Raw genomic sequence first — 23,166 nt, forward strand, 5'->3', positions numbered from 1 at the left:
CTGATACAAGCATGTCTATCTATGTAGGTAAAGAACTTAGAAAAAACACCTTCCTCTTCCCCGCCCCCCAAAAAGAGTATTTACTACGCCTACTTACAATGAAATCACCCACTAGCAAACGATCAAGGGTTTGTCGGATTTCCGCCTTGGTCTGCATCTTCAGTCTGTTATATTGTCTTCGGGCAGCTTCAGCCACTCTCAACTCAAGTTCAGACTGATAACCAAAACCTGCGAGACGGGAAATATACAGGAGTCAGAATTTTCAAATGGCTGGGTGAAAGAAAGCACTGCAACTTCTATTCTCACCAGGGATTTCCAGCAAAGCTAGAACACAGTCTGTACAACAACAGTTCCTTACTCCAGTCTGACCTGGTGCCATACAGGGTAACCGGAATGAGGCGAAGATGGGCGAGAAAGGCACATCCTTTCAAAACATCCATGTGGAGAAAGGCAGTATGTGAGGGAAGGATACCTAAGTTACTAGAATTTCTAGAACCAGTTTCTGAAAGATTCCAAACTATATTTCAAAATTCTTAAAAGCATATTACACTGAAAGAGCAATTGGAATTTAGAAGTAGTATATGCCTTCTACATTCTATCAGTGACAGAGCAATGAAGCCAAGATATTTATGGCCACTGTTTAAATGAAAAGACTCAAAAAACTGGACCAAAAACTAAAACAATTGTTATGAAGAGGGAGAGGCAGGATACATTTAGGAAAGTACCACTGTTTTACTGACTTCCTTGTCAAACAGAAGTGCTTCTTCTGCACATACTGCCTCAAATCTTTTTTGGGACCAAAGGAAGGCCTAAGTGAATCAATGATGACACAGGAGAGTGCAATGGTGAACCTTGGAATACTTAATGCTGCATGAAACAAGTAAAACAAACCACTGATCCTGTCATCTAGGAGGAAACTGAACATTCCTCCTAAATTCTCTGGCCTAAAATATCCTGGGTAGCCAAGGAAATCACTGTCCTCATGGAATGGGAAGCATTTTAAATGCATGCTAAATGAAGGCAAAGAAAGAGAAAATATGAAGGCTATTGATTCCTCTTGGAAGAGTAACTTTCCAAGGACATCCACTTTGATTCAGTAACTAAGGACAACCCTATCCACTTACTCTGCAGGCCTTCTCTACCACTACCAGGTCACCTGAATGTATAATAACCCTTGTCCCAGAAACGACAAGAAAGATGTCTTTAGAAAGTCACATATGAGCAAACAAACAAAAAAGTTAACCTGAGGTATGAACCTTTCCCTTGTAGAAAAAGTCTGCTACTTTTTTAATAGCCTGGGGATTATATATGATGTTCAAGGGCCTCGTGTTGACATTCAGCCGCCTCTCAAAATGGCTGTGCACTGGATTTCTCTCATACAGCATCTCAAAAAATGGGTCATCTGGGTCTGCAGCTAAAGGAAAGAACCAGAGAAAGAAAATGGAACACAGCAAAATAATCATCTTATTCTTGATAACTGATAAGGACTTCTGGGAAAAAAAGACATTTTCTCAATTATTTTCCAATTAGTTCTCATTTATGAAAATTTTATAAAACAGAAAACCTAATAAGGATTGACTAATTGTCAATAGGACTCCTCAAACAGGACCAGGTTGTTGGACTCATTCCCAACACGTAAGTAACCCAGGACCTGGAGGTCCTGAGAGTTGCCCCAGTCACACATGGGTGGAGGGAGAGCACGAGGCAGTCTCCAAGTCAGACAGGGATCCGCACAGCAAACCACTGGGCACAAGACAGGATACACTCCCTCTCTGCTGACCAAGACTACTGATCTATAATCATCGCATTTTGAAGAATGAGTTTAAGAACATATGACAATTTACCAGGGTAATGATCGCTTCTGTCTGCAGATGCTGTTTGGAGTCCAAAAGACTGTGAGACTCTGCCAACTTCTTTTTGCTGATAAACACACACAAAATGCAAAAAGGTCAGGGCGAGAGGGACCAATTCACTGTGCACACGCTCTCTCATGTCGTATGCTTTGGCATCACTCTTGCTTAGCACGGTCAGAATCAAAACTCGTCTGACACCAGGCGACTGTGAACTTGCAGGCTGAGCCCTCCAGTCTGTGCCTTTCCCCAGCCTGGTACGGGCAGTGCGCTACTCTGCACTCAGCACACTTGATGAACGACTGCTCAACAAGGACTGAGTGTGTACAGCTTTTCACACTTTCACTCTGCCCACCCACACTCTCCCCAGTGCCCCATGACAAAACATTATGAGAAGAATAAGGGGCTAAAGACTCAACTCTTCTGGGCTTCCCTGGTGGCGCAGTGGTTGAGAATCCACCCGTCAATGCAGGGCTCGAACACGGGTTCAAGCCCTGGCCTGGGAAGATTCCACATGCCATGGAGCAACTAAGCCCGTGCGCCACAACGACTGAGCCTGCGCTCTAGAGCCCGTGAGCCACAACTACTGAGCCTGCGTGTCACAACTACTAAAGCTCGCGCGCCTAGCGCCCACGCTCCACAACAAAGAGAAGCCACCACAATGAGAAGCCCGCACGCCACAACGAAGAGTAGCCCCCGCTCGCCGCAACTAGAGAAAGTCCACATGCAGCAACGAAGACCCAACGCAGCCAAAAATAAATAAACAAACAAATTTATTTTTTAAAAAAAGATTCAACTCTTCTGACCATCTTTTTGCCAACTTAGTAAGATCAAAGATCTTCTAGTCTAAAAAGAATATTATATATAAAAAATTACACCTATAGAGAAAACTTGTGGTGGTTCTTTTGTAACTCTGGAAACATGAGATGACCTATCAGTGACTGAGGGTCAGAATGAATGAAAATCACTGTCGGATACAGAGGACATTCAACATTGACCTTGAAATGCAGAAAATAGTGGTGCTGACAGCATTTTCTTCCAAATCAGAGCAACTATTCCAAGGTGGCTATAACACAGGGAGGGAAGAAGGCATTGCCATAAATCTCACCAACACTTGCTCTCTGACAAATTCAAAAAACTTATCTACCTCCAATTTGATTCTGATCAGCCTGTCTCAAAATGATCAAATGTCAGAATGAATCAAGTTAATACTACTTTTGTTGCCTAAAACAGACCACAATTCACGAACACCCTGGATGAATCAGCCATCCCACTGCTGTACGTACTGGATTAGGGAAGACCAGAAGAGGAAATAGAGTCCCTTCTGTGGCCAGGTCTCGAAGAAACAGTCCACCCAACCGGACTGAAAGCAAGGAGGAGTTTCTTCGAGGAAGAGATTCTGCTAGAAGTTTTACACCTACAGAAAATAAATGTTAAGAGTTATACTATGCCATCATAGCCTTAATTATTTTAAAAGTATAAGATATAATATTTTACAGAAGATTATCAGATATCATGAACTATTTCTCCTTGAAATTTGAACAAAATAACCCTATCTACATATTATATGTCTATCTATATAAATCTATAAGGAGTATTAGAAGTTTCCCAACAGAATGAATTTTAAACAGAGCACTTTACAATTAAATTCAAGCAATCTGCTAGTTCACACTAAGTTTATGATTTCTCAGCTCTCAAGATTATAAAGTCAAAATCAAACTGGATTTTTTTTTTTTTTTGGTCATTTGCCTTTAAACTACTGACAAGCCACAGATAACTGGCTATTTTATGAACTGCAGTAAATCTGTTTGTGAGAAGAGAAAACGAACATCTGGGTATTTATTTACATACCTTTAATTCAAATTCAGAAAAAGAAGTCAAATACAGTCAATCTTCATTATTCGCAGACTCCATATTTACAAATTCGCCTATTCCCTAAAATTTGTTTGTAACCCCAAAATAATACTCACGGTGCTCTGCGGACATATGCAGAGCAGCCAAAAATTCGAGTCACCTGAAGCGCATGCTCCCAGCTGAAGATGAACATGGCAATCCTCTGCCTTCTTGTTTCAGCTCATACAAGTGCCCTTGTGTGGTCTATTTAGTGCCAGTTTTTTGCATTTTTGTGCTGTTCCTTATAAACAGTGATTTCACTGTTTATAAGGGTCCCCAAGCACAGTGCTCAAGTGCTGTGCCTTACAGAGGAAATACATGTAGTAGATAAGCTTCACTCAGGCATGAGTTACACGCCGCTGGCCATGAGTTCAATTAATAAATCAACAACATATATTAAATAAGGTGGGGCTTCCCTGGTGGCGCAGTGGTTGAGAGTCCACCTGCTGATGCAGGGGACACGGGTTTGTGCCCCGGTCCGGGAAGATCCCACATGCCGCAGAGCAGCTGGGCCCGTGAGCCATGGCCGCTAAGCCTGCGCATCCAGAGCCTGTGCTCCACAACAGGAGAGGCCACAACAGTGAGAGGCCCACGTACCAAAAAAATAACAAAATAAGGTGTCTTTAAACACACACACTCATAGGACAAGGTTATATACTGATCCGTTGACGAATGTGATGACCAGAGGCTTGCAGGCACCTAACCTTGTGTTTCCCCTCGGAGCCCGGAGTCAGTATTCACGCAACTTTCTAGAACATAACTACTGCAAATAATGAGACTCAAGTGGACACTCGTGCCCAGAGAGATACAGAGCATCAGGTGGCTCTCTGGAAGCAATACCTGAAAACTCAAGCTGCATGAAAGCACTCTGATTCATCTGGGCAGCTCCCAGCTCCTGGTGCAGCAGAGTCACGGTCCCTCGCTGTAGCTGTAAGTTCAGTTTGGCAAAGACATGGTCTCGCTTTGTGTACGTGTTCATACAAGAGGCGTCTGCAGTGGGGTCAAAAAACTCCTCGGAGCCTAAATGTGAGGAAAAAAAGACTTTAAGAAAACACATGGGAAAATTTAAAAAGCACTGATCACAGTCACTATGACATTACTTAACTATTTTCCCCTTTTAGGGAAGAACTCCAAAGTCACGGGTGACTGTTTTATTCACCAATGTGAAACGACCCTAACTGTTTTATAAGGGCCCTGATCAACTTACTGTCAAATGAGGGACGATGCCAAATTCATGATAAAGTACACTATAAGGCAGCACGGCCCGATGCAGTGCACTGTCCTACACTGCACTGTCCTACACGGTGGCCACTAACCACAAGTGGCTTTGAGCACTGTGGCTCATGTGGCAAGTCAACTGAGAAGTGAATTTTTTATTTTAGTTTAATAAATTTAAATAGCCATTTGTGACTACAGCTACCGTACTGGACAGTCTGGGTGTAAAAGGTGGCTCCGGATTGGTATTCAAGCCTCCTCAGAGTTTAAAACTTTTGAACTTGTTCAGATTTAATTCTCTTACAATCACTGCCACTCAGATCGATCTGAAACCATATTAATATACAAATTCAGTAATGCAGTTGCAAACAAGTATCTCTTGAAACTTCCTCTCTCTGACTCTATGAACATGAGACAAACCGTTACCAATGTCTTTTTTTTTTTTTTTTGGCTGTGTTGGGTCTCTGTTGCTGTGCACAGGCTTTCTCTAGCTGCAGTAAGCGGGGGCTACTCTTCGTTGCAGTGCACAGGTTTCACACTGAGGTGGCTTCTCTTTGTTGCAGAGCACAGGCTCTAGGCATGCGGGCTTCAGTAGTTGCAGCATGCAGGCTTCAGTAGTAGTTGTGGCACGTGGGCTCTAGAGCGCAGGCTCAGTAGTTGTGGCGCACGGGCTTATCTGCTCAGCAGCATGTGGGATCTTCCCGGACCAGGGATCGAACCCATATCCCCTGCACTGGCAGGCGGATTTTTAACGACTGCACTGACTAGGGAAGTCCTTCTACTTTTTTTCTATTTGAAATATACCATGGGCCATTTCACAAATAACAGATGAATTATGAACCAAGGGTCTCCTTTCACTATAGCCAAGAAGGGCAAGTAAAGGCCAGCCCTGCCTTACCCAGGATCTCCTCAGGAGTCCAGCGTTCGTGCTGCTCTGCAGTCAGGCCCTCGACTGGTTTCCCTTCAGGGCTCTGCTGCCCATACCAGCCGCCCCATCCAGGAAACCAGGACTGAAGGTACTGCAGCATCCCGCTGCCTCCGCTGGGTTCTGGGTCTCCAGGAGACTCTCCCGGAGAATACAACTGAGGCTCTCGTAAGCTCTGTGTCAATCAAAAATGAGCACATATGAGTACTCGAAGACAGAAACAGGAAGTGATACACCGCTGCTTATTCTCTGTCTGCCCACAGAGGCACTCAGAGCCTAATGGGTCAGAACACATCTTTTCACAGAGGATTTCCTACCTCTGCCAGTTCTTCCTGTTTGTGAAATCGTTCATGAACCAGTTCACGCAAAATCTTCAATTCCTCAAAGCTCTGTTCCTCTTCAATCCGACACACTTCCTCCTGTTTGGGTGAAAACAAACAAACAGAACAGGTATTATAGCTCCAGAGAAACGGGACACCTTCACAAACCAATCCAGTACTGTGAAGAAACCCAACTGGCCTCCAACGTTTCCCAACATTTAGAAGGCCAAGAAACAATGAAGATAAACAGTTAATTCCATAATTGCTATGTTTCTGGTTTAAAAAGCTTTTCCATATAACGCTGATAGATTCTACCTGGTCTCTGAGATGAGACTAATGGTAAGTACAGAGGGAGCAGACACAGTACTGAGTTGAAAATGGGAAATGAAGAACATGTGCTGCCAGAGTATCCCATGTTTGCACAGCAATGGCAGTTTACAAAGTGCCTTCACATGTGTTACCTCAATTGATTCAAGCTGGTGGCCAGTTATTATTCTTCCCACTTCAGATGAGGAAACTGAGGACCAAGTTTACAGAGTAAGTGTGTAGGCCTCCAGCTCCTTTTTTTTTTTTCTTTCTTCGGTACGCCGGCCTCTCACTGTTGTGGCCTCCCCTGTTGTGGAGCACAGGCTCCAGATGCGCAGGCCCAGCGGCCATGGCTCACGGGCCCAGCCGCTCCGCGGCATGTGGGATCCTCCCGGACAGGGGCACGAACCCGTGTCCCCTGCATCGGCAGGCGGACTCTCAACCACTGCGCCACCAGGGAAGCCCTCCTCCAGCTCCTTTATGTTTCATATGGGACATTACCAAGGAAGTGGTCATTTTCATTTGTTTCATGCTAGTTAGGAAAGAACAGCGGTGGCCAGCTACATGCAAAGATGCAAAAGAAAGCAGAGGTAGCTATCCTAAGCTGTTTCTTATACGCTATGATTAATAAAGGATATTATATGTTTACTTGCTCACCTCAGTTGTAATTTAGATTTTTCTCTCCCTCCATGTCTTTGCCTGTGCCTTTAAGAAAACCATCCAAAACAAAAGGTCTGGTTTATTCCATCCTTTTCATAAGGTTTCTATGTCAGTAACCATGCCTGACACTGGTGAAAAAAGCACTAGCAAATTGAGTGGGTCATGCCCGGGGTGCTGGCAGAAGAGGTGAAAACACCCAGGGGTTCAGCACTGCCACTGGTTACCACAGTGGGGTGCTCTCATAGGCTGAATGTGTCCCCCCAAAATTCATATGTTGAAGTCCTAACACCTGGGATTTGAAGGTGGCGCCCATGGGAGGTGAACAGGTTTATTAGATGAGGTGATGAGCATGGAACCATCATGATGGGATTAGTTGCCTTACAAGAAGGGGAAGGCAGACAGATCTCTCTCTACCCAGGAAAGGCCAAGTAAGCACACAGTGAGAAGGCGGCCACCCACAAGCCAGGAGGCTGGTCTTCCCCAAGAACCGAATCTGCCAGCACCTTAATCATGGACTTTTCAAGCCTCCAGAATTGTTAAGAAATAAATGTCTATTGTTTAAGCCCCTCAGTCTGTGGCATGTTGTTATAGGAGCCCGAGCTAAGACAGGTGCTAAAGGGAAGCTTAGAAGGATTTACTAAAGAAAGAGTGAATTAAGAGATAGTACGCAAGCCAAAATACCGGAAACAGTCTAAATTGCTATTATAAAAACTGATTCTCACAAAACCGAAACAAATCAAGGAGGAGACACTCCCTACTGCCTTCCCCCAGGAGACAGAGGCAGATTAGAGCAGGGAGGGAGCTTCACACCAGGGCTCCAGGACTGCTGGTTCTAAGGGTCTCTGGTCCTGCAGGTAGCTAAAACAGAAGCTTGCCTTCACCCCTACTTCACACCCTCGGCCTAGCCTCTACCTCCAAAACCCCAAGGTCAATCAAGTCAATTGGGATTAGGGAAAATGTGGGCCAAAGTCTACAGAGATTAGTTATAGACTTTGCAAGAAAAGAATTAGGATCAGGTGTTGAAGAGACCTGAGTGACTAGATGGAATGTCTCTCTGGGCCCCGCACGGAGAGCTGGGGGGGGGCGGGGAGTGGGTAGGCCTGGCAGGACCATGGCCCCTTTCTCTTCCTCCCACCCCATGGCCCAGCTCTCCTCAAGCAACAGAAGGTGCTTCCTGCCAAGGCAAAGCTGGGCCTTCCAAGAAGCTCTCACCCTAATAAGACCGACTTTATCCTGTAAAACTATGATCCCGAACAAAGACTTTACTTCTTCACAGGTTCCCTTTTCTTCAGCCTTTGAGAGACATCCTTACCCTCTGACTGGAGACGAGAAATGAGAGACAACAGCCTCCTCACCTTGTCGTCTGCAGACAGCAAGCCTCCTTTCAACTTGGTAAAGTATTTGTCAGTGTAGGACACGGCATCGCGGGCCCGGTGCAACAGGAAGTCCCACGTGCAGCGCGTCCTCTGCTCCCGGATCTCATGCAGGTTGGCATTCAAAGCAAAATACCACCACTCTCGGCAGCTGAAACAGTTCATAACCATCTAGTTATTTACAATAAAAGCGATGAAAATGCTATTGACCCAGAGCAATCCACAACACACCACTCCCCTTCTGAGACATCTCTTCTCTTGTCAGCCATCTGTTTATGCCTCAAACTCAAATAATATTAGGCTAACCTCAACATATGGGGAAAGTTAATCTACTGGATCCTCAGTTTATGCACCGATTATAACACATTACTCTATTGGTCTGAATCACCCATAACATCAGCCCCTACCTCAGAAAATCAAGTGGTGGCTATACAGTAAATACCATCGTAAAATAATCAGCAAGGATTTGACTATTAAAGATTTTAAATGGAATATTTCAAGGAAGACTGGAAATACACAGCATCTAAAAAAAGTTTTAATATATTGACTCGTCAAGTTTAGCACATCTACATAAAAAAAGATTTATTTTTGCTATAGATGTTATCAAGTGTACTGTATAAATGCTGACCAAACAACTTAGGAGAAAAGACACAGGGAAGTAGGTTCAAGAGTGCTGCAAAGTATTTACCACACAATCAGAGCCCACCAGAGCAACGCCAGTCTCCTTACTAAATGAGGCTGAGAGGACCTCCTGAATTCCACTACGCTCGACCTAAGAGTAAACCCGCGACACCAAAGAGATATACAGTAGCATGTCAATGATGATAAACAACAGAAATGGCATTTTAAAGCCCAGAAAAATCGACTGTACTTTTATCTCCAACCATGTGTAAAAGACAGTGAGGCATATTTCTGATCTAGGTCCAAAAAAAGAACATGCTAGAAAATGCATTTCAGACACAACACTTAATCGACAAGCCTTACTTCTCAGATACGGCCACTTTGGGTTTCCATTTTCGGAACTTCAACTGCCTCTCCTTTCGTTCCAGCTCCTTGAGGAATTCCATGATTTGCCGGTATTGCAACTTTTTATTAGAGGTTAAGAGACACTAGGTTAGAATTGGTTTGTTTCTTTTGCTCAGTTAAGACATATACGTCACAGGAACAAGTCATATTAGTCAACCCACTGAGCTGAAATCCAGTGCAAACTGCAAGGCTAAACTCTGGCACCAAGTGTCAACGTCGCTCTGAACAGTCAGTAAAGTACGTAAATTTACTGTCTCTCTTGTACTCTTTGTTCAGCACTTAAAATATCAAATCAAAACTAACCTGAGACCCACCCAATCCGACTGTATAAAGACAGTGGGTTCTCCACCCACCACAGCCTGGTCTCATGCACGCTTCCTTTCCCACGAGGGGACCTCGAAGTATCCAGACCCTTCTATCAACACGCTTCCTCCACCCCAGTTACCAGTCCGAGAGTTACAGGGAGAAACAGGGAACCTGAGAGAGTTTCAAGGGAATGGTCTCCAGATGAATATCACATTCAATACGGGGAGTGTGCCGAGACCTCAGAGGCTCTTTAGAGCAGTTTCTCTTCAGAAGAGCAGACGCGCACACAGGCTCCAAGATGTAGTGATGATTTCGACTCTCCTTGCTCTTGTCCATGGCCTCCTGAGTGTCACAAGAATGGCCGTCATCATAGCAAATGTTTTCAGGATCAAGTCACCTGTTGGAATGCTGTCTAATCTACAGCATGTTATATCAGAATCCAAAAGCAGGATAAAACTGGGAATCTAAAGCTCTCTAGCATTTTAAAATTTTTATTTATATTTCTTACAGGTAATACACGAGGTGTATTTTAAACCATCCACCTGGTTTAAAATTTAAAAGGCAAAAAAAGTGCAACCTCTCCTTCCAACTCCCATCCTCCAGCCACCCAGTTACCCTACTCACAGGCAACCAATGACACCAGTTTCTTATGTACTCCACCAGAAGCATTCTGTACACGGTCAGCCAAATGCTAATTTTCTGGTTTTTTAAACCATTCTTACACAAATGGCATATATATGCTCTTTTATCTTGTTTTTTAAACTTAATACTGTATCTTAGAGACTATCACGTATTCATCATAAAGATCTTTGCCTTTATTTTTATAGCTGCATACTGTTCTACTGTATGGATGCACAGTATTTATTTAATCAAATTAGCAAAACAAAAACCATTCTGCACAACAGCATGCAAGCCAAAGATAATCGTGGTTGAGGGAAATATGAGTCCTTTTTCTCCATTTCACTTAAACCACCTACAATTTCTTTACAAAAAGATTAAACTGAGTTTTTTAAAATATCCTTCACAAACAGTAATACTTTATATCCAATGATTTATAATGACTTTCTAAGTATTTCTCAAAGGAATGCCACCGAAGGTGAAATTTCAACGCAAAATGTTGTAAGAAAGCTCTTCTTTAAGAACCAGATCTGGCGCTTCATTCATTAAAAATCTGGATGCTTAGTACACTGGTGGCTAAGAGAGTGGAGAATGCTAATATGGTAAGTGCATGCAATGGAATACCATGTAATAGTCAGAAGCAATGAAGCAGAAGTATAAGCAGCAATACTGATCAATCTTAAAAACAGAGATTTAAGTGAAGAAAAGCAAACAAAGAAATCAATAATACACTATAAATGTAAAACATACACAAATCCCTATATATTGTTCAGAGTTACAGACACAGCAAGTACCTCAAGCATACATACTCGAGAGCGAACGCCTACGCAGGGAGAGGGGGTGGGAATGGGAACAGAGACACAGAGAACAAAACCTTATGTGGCAACAATACTACACCACTTTACTGCCGTGCTGTGTTATAACAAAGCCCTGCCACAATCATACCTGTAACTCCACCTGAGGCAAATCCCCCAATAAAGTGCAATCGACATCCCAATAGATGCTAAACTCTGCCACATCTAACTGCTTTTTCCGCATTAATTTCTGTACCTGAGGGAAGACAGGGAAGAAAATAAGATGATTCTTTATTCACAAACTTATCCATTCATTCAACAGGCCATTTGTGAGGAATCATGCACCGGGTGCTTTGCATGGTGCTGAGGATACAAAACTGAATGAAAACATGGTTACAGAGTTCAGAATCTAACTAACTGGAAATACAAACATGCAAATAATTTTAATTAAGCAGAGGGAAGCAGAGGAAGAATATACGAGATGCCACAAGCAAACAAACAGAAAATGTCACTGTGCAGATGAATATCAAAAGATGTGTACGTTTCAGACAAAGGGTGGGAAGGAGGGACTGGGACACATTTCAAGGAGTGGGGCCAACGACACAAAAGGCCTGACAGCTGCAGAGGACGGCGAGCACATCTGTGTAACTGCAGCACTGTGCTCAGGGATGGGGCAGTATCGGCTCACGTGTATGGACACACACTTGAAGTGAGGAGCTAGTTAAGTGTTGAGAAATGTAGGTTGGAACGTTACTAGGTGTACTAGGTTGAATAGTCCCCCCCGCACTCCCCAAAATTCATGTCGTCCCAGAACCTGTGAATGAGACCTTACTTGGAAATAGGGTCTTTGCAGATGTAATCAAATTAAAATGAGGTCATACTGGATTGGGTTGGGCTCTAATCTAATCACTGGTGTCCTTATAAGAAGAGAAAACAGACACATGGGGAAGAAGGCCATATGAAGATGGAGGCAGAGACTGGAGTGATGTATCCACAAGCCAAGGAACACCAAGGCATCCACCGGAAGCAAGGAGAGAGGCATGGGACAGTCTCTCCCTCAGAGCCTCCAGGGCGAACCAACCTTACCAACACCTTGATTTTGGACTCAGGCCTCCAGAACTAAGGAAAATAAATCTCTGTTGTTTTAAGCCATCTAGTTTGTGGTGATTTACTATCATAGCCCTAGGAAACAAATACAATAAGAAGTCTGTCATATTAAGGAGTCTGGACATCATACTTGAAGGGACTTGGAGCCACTGAGGGTTCTGATGCAGGCATGCACACCAGGACCCGGTATGGGTTTTAGAAACAGAACTCTAGCAACAGTGCAAAGTGGAGCTTCCCCCGACGGAGTCATGGGTGTGTCAAGATAATGAGCAAGTTTATACGATCGAGTTACATTTTAGGAATACAGCAACCCTTGAACAACATGGGAGTTAAGGGCGCCGACCCTCCGTGAAGTGGAAAATCCACATATAACTTTATAGTCAGCCCTCCGTATTCGAGGTACTACATCCAAGGATCATGTAATACTGTGGTATGTATTTAGTGAAAGAAATCTGCATCTAAGTGGACCTGCACAGTTCAAACCCATGTTGTTCGAGGGTCCACTGTATTCGGTTACTCTGAGCTAAGCACCTCCAGCCCCAAGCAGCCACATCCATTTGCCCCAGTGTCCTGTACAAATACCATGATCCTTCTCTGTGTGCCGTGACGTGGGAAAGGTTGAGAAGCATTGGCACAGAACGAATCAAGAGCCTAGGATGGAAGCAAGGAGGTCACGGAAGTCAGGACTTTACTGAGCAAGGCAGAAGCTGGCAGGATCCTGAACTCAAGACAGTCGCGGTGAGGATAAGCGTAAGAGCCACATTTGACACATTTTGTGGGAAAAACTGGCAGGACACTGTGACCAAATGCATATGGAAACTGAGGAATAAGAAGTGAAGGGATGAGCACAGGCTTCTAGGGACTAGCGTCATGGGTAAGAACACGTGCTCTGAAGCAGGGCTGGCAAACCTGTTCTGTAAAGGGCCAGAAAGCAAACATTTAGGCTTTGGGGGCCATTCGTTCTCTGCTGCAGCTACTCAGCTCTGCCACGGCAGCACAAAAGCAGCCTTAACAACATGTAAATGAACGGGCGTGGCAGTGATGCACTAAGTCTTAATTTACAAAAACAGGCGGGGCAGATTTGGCCCCCAGGCCACAGTTTGCCAACCCCTGATCTACAGCCGGTGCACCTGGGCTCCAGACCCAAGCCCACCACTCACTCATCCTTCTGCTCCTCAGCGTCCTCGGCTGTAGTGCAAGGATAACAGTGGTGGAGGTTACTGGGAATTCAATGAGAGAAGTCATGTGAAGCACTAACAGCAGTGCCTGGCACATAAAAGGGCTCTAACGATGTCAGTTTTCATATGTGTGTTTGTAACATTCGGTAACATGTTAGAGAATGAAGGAAAACAGCTGGTTTCAGGGAGTGAAATGGGTAGGTGGAATATAATGGGATCATTTTGATTATAACGAGCCTAAATACCACAGAGGCGTCCCATAGGTAGTTAGAGACCTTGAATCTGAAGGTCAGAAGAGGGGTGGAGAATGGCCCTTCGAGATGCGGGCGCCATCGGCAAATATTCCCAGGAGGCTGCCGAAACTATGAAACAGGATGAGCATACCCCGAGAGTGCATGTAATGTAAGAAGAAAATCAAAGATAAGATCCTTTCTGCACCTCAGTTTCTTCGTGTACAAAATGTGCCAACGTTTAATGGATGAATTAAATAAGAACAGGTCAGAAGAAATTAACTGTTTCCCTATTTCAGCAAAGGAGACAAGAGACATCCATCCACACCCTCCAAAGAACATGGAGAAGAAGATCGTGGTCTCATTTAGCTAACACAAAAGGACACAAGGCAGAGCCCTAAATGCTCCAGACCGAGCGCTTTCTTCCCAGTTTGCAGTCGTTATTTCATACTCACAGGCTCGTTCACAGCATTCTGCATGGACACATTCTTAATGCAGACGCCAAACGCAAAAGGATGGGAAGGATTGGTAATACCATCTTCAAAGCGCAAATGGACATCTTGAATTTTTAACTGCAGCGGGAAAAAAAAAACACATTTAGACAACTGCTGCAGGTAGAATACCACAGGCAGGAGTCTACTTAAGTAAACACAGCAGGCATTTTACACAAACGCATAGCTTATGTCACACACCCGATAATCTAAGTTCCTCAGAGATTTATAATCACAAACTGGACATGAATGACACTTCCTTGTGATCAGTGCCTTCTCAAGAAGAGAGTTACAATACTTTCATCAAACCGTTTCAGAAAACACCTTAAACACTGAAATAAAGTAGTACCATTGTATCTAGATAACTGTCCCTCCCTCTCTTATGATATCTTAATCTTGCCTCTGCGTCCTCAAACCTGGACACAGGAACACCAGCAGGGCATTTCCATTTTGACCTTATTTATTACCCCTTGCCCCTATAGTGGGGCTACAGAAAAAGCACTCTGCTTCAATGAATTAAAAAATAATAACAGAGAGTGAAAAGACAACCCATAGAATGGGAGAAAATATTTGCAAATCATATATCTGATGATAAGGGACTAAAATCCAGGATATATAAAGAACTCTTACAACTCAATAGTTAAAAATAAATAAATACTTTTTTTTTAATGGAAATGGGATTTGGACAGACATTTCTCCAAGAGAGATACAAATGGCCAATAAGCACATGAAAAGATGCTCAACAACATTAACCATTAAGGAAACGCACATCAAAACCACACTGAGATTTCACTTCACACCCACTAATATGGCCACTATTAAAAGACAGACAGTAACAAATCCTGATCAGGATGTGGAAAAATTGAAATGTTCACACATTACTGGTGAAACTGTAAAATAGTTCCTCAAAAAATTTAACATATAGTTACCATAAGACTCAACAATTCCACTCTTGGGCATATACGCAAGAGAACTGAAAACATACGTTCACACAAAACCATACACATGACTGTTTATAGCAGCAATATTCCTTATAGCCAAAAAGTGGAAACAACCCAAATGTCCATCAACTGACAAACGGATAAACAAAATGTGGTCTATCATGAGAACTGCAAAAACTCTAGGTATGAGCACTCCATTCAAACGCCTACCCTAAGAGACCCGACCAAATTTTAACATAGGCTTCTAGCAGCCTAAGGCTGAGTCTCCAGGACATTCCATCCCCTTCCTGAGTTCCCATCTGGAAAAGCTCAGGGCTGTGTGTTCTAGCCGACGCCTGACAAGAGCACACCCGACCCCCTTCTTAGAGCATTTACCAAAAAGGGCTTACAACTGCAAACCCTTTCTCTGTCCCTATGTGATGTGTCTCCTACAACTCAAGGACCTAAATGCCACTCCCTGGAAATGGAATCATCAGGAAGGGCGGAGCCTCTGTCTCCCCTCTCTCTGGGAGGACAGAAGCCCAGCTAGCAGACACAGCTGACCTAATCATATCTACACTGACCAACCCTTTGTAATTTTTCATCTGAGCCCTCTCCCCACCCCCACTCCGCCCCCATTCTCCCTTTAAAAGGCCTGGTCACCTCTGTACAAACTGGAATGGAGCTCTGCTCCTTCCCCTACTGTCAGAAGTCACTGAATAAAGTCTGTTTTCACCACTTTAACTTCACTCCAGCTTTGTTTATCTTTGGCAATCCATCCAATGGAATATATTATTCAGTCATAAAAAGAATAAAGTCCTGATACATGCCACAACGTGGATGAACCTTGAAAGCATTATGCTAAAAGGCCAGTACAGCCCCACTGATGTGAAATGTCCAGACTAGGCAAATCCACAAAGTGGATTAGTGGTTGTAGGGGGCTGGAGGGAGAGGGGAATTGGAAGTGGCTACTAGTTGGGTATGATGAAAATGTTCTGGAATTAGACAGTGGTGATCGATGCCCAACTTTGTATATATACCAAAAACACTAGATTGTACACTTTAAAAGTGTGAACTTTACAGTATGTGAACTAAATCTCAATAAAGCTATTATTAAAAAATAAAAATAATGAGGAATTTTTTAAAAAATCAATGACAGCTAAAATAGATAAATAAATAAATAACTGCCTGGAAAAGATTTCAAAGCAGTCACCTCAAACGTACTGATCTTTTCCCCCAATGTTATCAAAGTTATGAATCCAGCAACCTCAGGCTGTATTTTGGGGGGAAGTGGGACACCTTAAAAACATGTGGCCTGTGTCACTTTGGTACTGCAAGAAAACCCTGGAGGTAAGAAGCATGGGCTAACACTTACGACACACTGAAAATTAGTGTGAACCCTGCTCTAGTTTTTGAGGACAAACAAAACAATAATTAAAGCAGAAAAGAGGGCCGACAGCCCTAGCACTGAAACTCAACAAACTGCCTCCAGACACATCAGTGAGAGCAAGTATCTTACTGGGCTGTTCACAGTGCACTACGGAATCAACTAGAAACCACATCCAACCCCTCTCATTGTACAGATGAAGAAACTGAGACTAAGAGATTAAGTGATTTAGTCATGAAGACTCAGGTGACCTGGCTTCTTGGGAGGTAAATCCTTCAGCAAGTAGGGTTCCGATATTCGTAAAGAAAATGAAGTGAAATGTCAATGAAATGAAAACTCCTACTCACACTAACTGAAGCAAGAAAAACCTGTGTCTGCCCAGAGCTGGACTCGCTTTTCAGGTTTTCCCTCTGGCACCGCCTATGAAAAGGCACACATGAGCAATCAGCGCTCTCCGCAGACACCCTGTTATCAGTTAAACCCACAGGAAACAGCAACCACGGACGTGAAATGCACTTAAGCCTGAGCGATCCCTTCTGTGTTCATACTTTATAAAAGCCATTAGGACTTACTTCAATATTCTCCACAATTCTCGTAACTACCGAGGCAGTAACTGAATACCAGTAGGACTCCCCTTTCTGCTGGCGTTCGTTCTACAAAGGAAAGAGCCGGTGTTAGCAGAATCTAGTGCTTCGCTCATTTCAAGTCTCACCACCACCGCTCTCATGGCCAAAAGGATTTCTGCCTTGCCTTCCACTTCTCCTCCAGGGCTTGAAGGAGAGCTTTCTTGCGTTCCCTTTCCAACAGCTTCTCCTTTTCATCATTGAAATCCTGTATTTTTTCAGGGGCTCCAATTAAGTGAAGGCTGGAGATGGAGATCACCCAAGGGTCCACATGGGGGCGATAGAAGGGAATCTGAAGGGTTACCTTCCCAATTAAGCCTGCGAAAAGGAAAGTCTTGTTAACTGTCTGCACACATTTTTTTTTTTTTGCTCACATTTTTAAATTCTATTTTTCTGTATTCTAGTTTTCTTTAAGGAGTATTATTACCATTTACTTTTTAATTTAAGAAAACAAGTAGCAAGTTTTCGTACATGTGAAACAAACATTAGTGGGCTGAGATCTGTAAGAACGAGGCATAATAAAGCAGAAGATGGAAAAAGGTCAGTGTAACTTTTTCACATCTAATGCAACATCTCCCTCTGGAAAATACCTCTTCCCCAACAGGACTACATCGTAAACTTCCCTGGGGTGTCTTTTCTTCCCATGGCACCTGTACTAGACCGTGGGCACACACTCATCTCTTGTTCATTATTAATTAGCTGGTTGATAGGTACTTATTGGGAGTTATCAGACTCAGCAATATGCCCAATCTTGAACACAGCAACCGAAACGTAGGTCACGTTGCAGTGGTACTCTATCGAGAAAGAATTCTGATTCTTCATGAGAACTCGGGCTGATGGGAAAGCTATAAATGGCCTGGTAGAATTGTGACACTTATTTCCCAAGTTCTACCATTTCTCAAAGATCCACACAGCCCAACTAACAGTCTACCTCTGAAAGCAACACATGTTATCAGACTGTTATCATTACTGTCTAAGATCTAGAATTCGAGCAGGATCGATGTGTTATATTTAAGATAACAGAGTATCATTAACACCAAATGATCAACTGTGTAATCCAGTAACAGATGAAGAAATCTTACAACAAATAATGAAAAAATATTTTAATTTTGACTTTAGAAAAATGAAAGTAAGTTTTTTACATTTAATAAAATTTATATTATAACTGAAACCATACACCAATTTTCACAACAAAGAATTTTAACAATAATTAGTGTACAGTTGCAATTCTAACCTAAATTAATTGGGAGGACACTTATATGACAGCAAAATATAATTTCTGTTACATTTTATTTTTGCATAAAAAGCATAAAAAGGGTCACTTTTGCCAAAATATTAGAAAACATCAATTTTCCCTAAGAGCCTCTCTTAATCCTTTGATAGTCAAATAAGAACTCTCTTGGAAGTATCCACTGTTTCATCATTCTTGAGAGTTTCTTTCAGATTCTAACTTGTCAGTGCCTTTGCTTGTGATTCTGGCAGTTCACCTATGACCTGAATTGACTTCAAGAAAGCCTAAATCTCTTGCAAGATTTCTATTTTATTTCACCTAGCAACTGATTTGCATTGTACTTGCACTTTATTGTAACATAAGTACCCTCAAAATAAGGGAAAGACTGACTGATATCAACAGGTTTGTTCAATGACGAGCAGTGTCTAAAGAGGGACTAATTTTATAAGTGGTCACTTAATACAGAATATTTTTATTCCGTGATAATTCTTGTTTCCTTACCAAACCTAGTAACTGCAAGACTCCGATAATAATTGCAAACATCAACTGAGTGTGCCGGGCACTGTTCTAGTCATTTTAATGCATTAACTCAGGTATTCCTCTCAACAAACCTATGATATAGCTACTAGTATTATCCCATCCTAAGATGAGGATACACTCACAGAGTGGTTAGGGAACCTCCCCAAGGTCACACAGCCAGAAAATGGCAGATATGGAATAGAAACGCAAGCATACAGTTCCAGAGCCCACCTTTCATTCAATAGAGTAAACTGTCTCTTAGTAATATGAATTCTCTGAAAATAAGAACCCCCTGTATCTAGGATGGAAGTTCTCAGACTTTAGTAAACATAAGAATCACCTGGGGTGCTTATTAAAGATGCAGGTTCAACAACACTCCCTCAGAGACTCTGATTCAGTAAGTCTGGGGGCCACCTGACCTCCCCACCACCACCCTCAAGATCATCCTGATACTAATGGCCTAGAGACCACACTTGAAGACTGATCTAAACTCTATCCTTCCAACCCTGCCTCTTCCTGGTCCAACAGAGCCAAACTCAAGGGCTCTCAGTTTTCACGTCCCAATCGATAAAAGACTCAAAACTGCCTCCCACTCCCTTGTTCCACATACCAGCTTTGACTTCAAATGGTAATTCCAGTTCTTTCAAGGCATCTTTCTTTAAAGGCAAGTTTTCTAATTCAACAGCACCTAAAAAATAAAAATACCATAACATGTTCATCCAACAAATGCAGCAGTTGCCTGTTGTGTGCAAATCAATGAAGGGTAAAGGGAGAGTTTCACATTTAGACCCAGGCTATACCAATGTGCATTCTCTGTACTAATTTCCCGACCAGCCCACTGACATGTAAATAACAGCTGAAGCTTACCAGCAGATGAAGGATTTAGGCAGGGATCTAACTCTAATGAGCCAGATAGTAAATATCTCAGGACTTATCGTGTCTACTGTATATTCTCCTTTTGTTTTGTTTCTTTACAAGCCTTTAAAAATGGAAAAGCCATTCTCAGCTAGCAAGGGGATCTGGCCAGTTGGCCGGTTTACAGACCCCTAGTTTAGGCTACTATTCCACCAGAGGACCATTAACATCTGAATCACCTAGGATGAAACGCAGGCTCCTGGGTCTGAAACAGAAATTTGCAATTTTTAACAAGCTCTCCTTACCCACCGCCCTCCCCCTCCCCCAAAATGGGTGTATTCCATACCACGTCAGAGAGCCCCTGTAAAGTTGGTCATCAAGAGGAATTTATACTCTCTCCTCTGGAGAGCCCCCTCTGCAGGTTCTCCTCTGCACCCTCACTCGCAGGTGTAATAACCAGTCAGAGAGCAAAGGCATGAACAGGACCACCGCTGAAGGTCCTTTTCAGACCCAGTTTCTATAATTACTTAAATCCAAAAGCACAAGATGACTCCAAAGCGGACTGAAGGATTAGTCACAAGGGTGCAGCTAGATCTCTCTCTCTCCCAGCTATGGAAATCAACCCTTTACACATACTGGGTTGGCCAAAAAGTGCATTCGGGTTTTTATGGAAAAACCCGAATGCACTTTTTGGCCAACCCAGTACATACTGATCCCTCCCCTGCGCCTAAGGCACTGTGCTGGCCACTGGGAATAAAAACAAAGGCAGGCAGGGTCCCCATCTCCAAAATGCTGGGGAAACAGCCTTTTTATAAAGTTGTTCATTTGTGCAACACAAGTCAATTTCTGAGTCACTTAAATCTGTCTGAAATGTACTCTCAAGAACAGGGAGTACAGACAACCACCACCCAGCAACCATTAACTGGTAAGAGAACCCAGAAGAAAGGAGAGCAAGTCTTCTCCTCCAAAGACACACTAATACAAGAAACTTAATTATTTTCCCCTTTGAATGATTAAGACTTGTGCATTGGCATCTAAAGAAGTATTCAAAGCTAGCATTTTGGCAGATTCTGAACAAATGCACCCAACTTATTTTTCAGACTTTTGCAAGAACATCTATTCACACGGGGCTCCACTTACCTTAAGACTTAACAAAAGGAGAAGCTAATAATCCCAGAGAGCCCAGAAACAACCCTATATCCACACTTGGGGAGAAAATGAGCATAAGGGGGAAAAAACATGAGACACATTCCTTATCAGTTGAAACCGACTTAAAGGGAGGAAAGTATATAACTTCTGAAGAGCAACATTTGCAATCTGAATCATTCGCCCTATTTTTCAATACCCAAATCTGTCACAAAGGCAGACGGCCCCAGGTTTCCATGGCTGCTGTACAGAGTGGAGAAGTGGAAAGAACTGCAGGCAATCCATTCAATGAAAAATTAAAGAAGCTGAAGCACAGACAGCAAAGGAGGTGGTCTAGAAAGGAGAGGACACACAGAAAAGAATGAGGAGAAATGGCAGCCTATAGCAAGTCAAAAACAAGGGAATCAGGGACTTCCCTGGTGGCCCAGTGGGTAAGACTCCGCACTCCCAATGCAGGGGGCCCGGGTTCGATCTCTGGTCGGGGAATTAGACCCCGCATGCATGCTGCAACTAAGAGTCTTCATGCCACAACTAAGAAGTCCACATGCCACAACTGAAAAAAAAAAAGATCCCATGTGCCGCAACTAAGAACCAGCACAGCCAAAAATAAATAAATAAAAATAAATATTTTTTAAAAAAGGGTAATCAGGCAAAACACAGATCAAAGGCTTCCTACTTCCCCACCCACTCATATGTACCCACAACTGGCCCTGCTGGAAAAGGTCCCTCCAAGGGACCAGGCCACAAAGCACCCAGCATAGGTGAGCACCTTATAGATAATAATGTTTGTTGATTTCCAGACAGATAATTTGCAGACTTATTTATGGATGGCTCTCTCATCCAAAAATTCCTCACCTCAGATTAACAAGAAATCTAGTCACTAGCTGGGGTGAATTTAGAGTAATACCTAATGACTACTCAATCTTCCTTCCTCAGCTCTAGGGAAGCCAACCTCATTTAAAGGGCCAACCTGAGGTTCAGAGCTTATTTAAAAAAAAAAAAAAAAAAAAAAGGAGGGGGAATCTAAATGTATGCCCATGGCCCAGAGTTCAGACTCCTTGAACCAGCACTGGCAGCCGCTATCTTCTGGCCCCAAACCATCCCAAAGACACCCTGCAGGTTTCAGCCTTCCGCCTCTGCTCACACGCCTCATTCTGCCTGGAATGTGGTCACCCAGCCTGGGCCATCTATCAAAATCCTGCTAAGACCCACTCAAAGCCACCCCCAGAATAGCTTTCTCAGGGTCCTCCAGACAAGAAGAATGACTCCCCTCCCACTGCATTATGCCTGTATCTCTAGTATAACAACATAATACATACTGCCTTGTATTACTGTACACTTATTTCTGTCTCCAGGACTGGTTAATGGCTCTCTGAGGGCAGGGATTATAGAGGCGGAGCTGGGATGATGATGATGACAATGACCATGATGATGATGACGATGAGGAGGAGGAGGAGGGAGGGGGAGGAGGAGGGAGGAGGGAGAGGAGGGGGAGGGAGGAGGGAGAGGAGGGGAGGAGGGGGAGAAGGGGGAGGAGGAGGGAAGGAGGAGGAGGGAAGGAGGAGGGAGGAGGAGGGGGAAGGGAGGGGGAGGAGGAGGGAGGAGGAGGAGGAGGGAGGGGAGGAGGAGGGGGAGGAGGAGGAAGATGAGGATGGCTATCATTCAGTGAGATCTTACTATGTCCCAAGCATTTCATATGCATTTCTTCATTTGATCCTCACAAAAATATGAGGAAATACTATTATTTTCTTCATTTTTAAGATAAGAAAAATGAGCTTAAAGGATAAGCAGTCTGCTTAAAAATCACAGATCTGGTCAGTGGTAGTACTAGAGTTCATACCAGACCTGTGTGATCTCTGGCAGCAAGAGGGACAGAGGATGAAGAGGAGGCTTCCGTAACTTGCTCACAGTCACAAACAGCTGTTAAGTGGTGAAACCAGGGTTAGACCCTATACCTGAGCTCCAAGTATTTTCTTCTGTCTCCCCGTTTTGTATCATTCCATAACAGAGCCTTACCCAAAGCAGGTGCTCAGTGAAAGTCTGTCGAACGACTGAACAAATGAAATGTTATACAAGTCCTATCTCTGTCCTTCCACTACTCATATGCTACTTTGCATTTTTATTGCTTTTAGCATGTGTGCACAATCTACCCTTGAAGTCCAACCCACCGGCTAATCACATGTTGCTGGTTGT

General features: G+C 43.4%; 1 protein-coding gene across 15 annotated transcripts in view; it reads right to left on the reverse strand.

Moving 5' to 3' along the window:
* Nucleotides 1-23,166, reverse strand: part of VPS13D (vacuolar protein sorting 13 homolog D) — a 245,608-nt gene that overhangs the window by 215,955 nt on the left and 6,487 nt on the right. For 13 of the 15 annotated variants that reach the window (XR_003433445.1, XR_003433444.1, XM_027110129.1 and 10 more), the window contains exons 3-17: nucleotides 19,583-19,660; nucleotides 17,350-17,540; nucleotides 17,172-17,252; nucleotides 14,257-14,373; nucleotides 11,438-11,542; nucleotides 10,046-10,216; nucleotides 9,527-9,627; nucleotides 8,525-8,693; nucleotides 6,201-6,302; nucleotides 5,857-6,058; nucleotides 4,584-4,763; nucleotides 3,137-3,267; nucleotides 1,845-1,920; nucleotides 1,244-1,414; nucleotides 98-228 (exon numbers count right to left, since the gene is read on the reverse strand). Coding sequence is in view for 13 of the 15 variants with exons in the window: in XM_027110129.1 (XP_026965930.1) it covers nucleotides 98-228; nucleotides 1,244-1,414; nucleotides 1,845-1,920; nucleotides 3,137-3,267; nucleotides 4,584-4,763; nucleotides 5,857-6,058; nucleotides 6,201-6,302; nucleotides 8,525-8,693; nucleotides 9,527-9,627; nucleotides 10,046-10,216; nucleotides 11,438-11,542; nucleotides 14,257-14,373; nucleotides 17,172-17,252; nucleotides 17,350-17,540; nucleotides 19,583-19,660 (2,006 nt within the window). In the remaining 2 variants the exon portion in view is untranslated. Of the gene's footprint in view, nucleotides 1-97; nucleotides 229-1,243; nucleotides 1,415-1,844; nucleotides 1,921-3,136; nucleotides 3,268-4,583; nucleotides 4,764-5,856; nucleotides 6,059-6,200; nucleotides 6,303-8,524; nucleotides 8,694-9,526; nucleotides 9,628-10,045; nucleotides 10,217-11,437; nucleotides 11,543-14,256; nucleotides 14,374-17,171; nucleotides 17,253-17,349; nucleotides 17,541-19,582; nucleotides 19,661-23,166 lie in introns of those variants that run through there. The other 2 variants (XM_027110138.1, XM_027110142.1) reach the window with 2 other exon arrangements.

This window comes from Aethalodelphis obliquidens, unplaced genomic scaffold (genome assembly GCF_003676395.1).
Source record: "Aethalodelphis obliquidens isolate GAN/ISIS:26980383/991018 unplaced genomic scaffold, ASM367639v1 scaffold9, whole genome shotgun sequence".
Classification (NCBI taxonomy): Eukaryota; Metazoa; Chordata; class Mammalia; order Artiodactyla; family Delphinidae; genus Aethalodelphis; species Aethalodelphis obliquidens.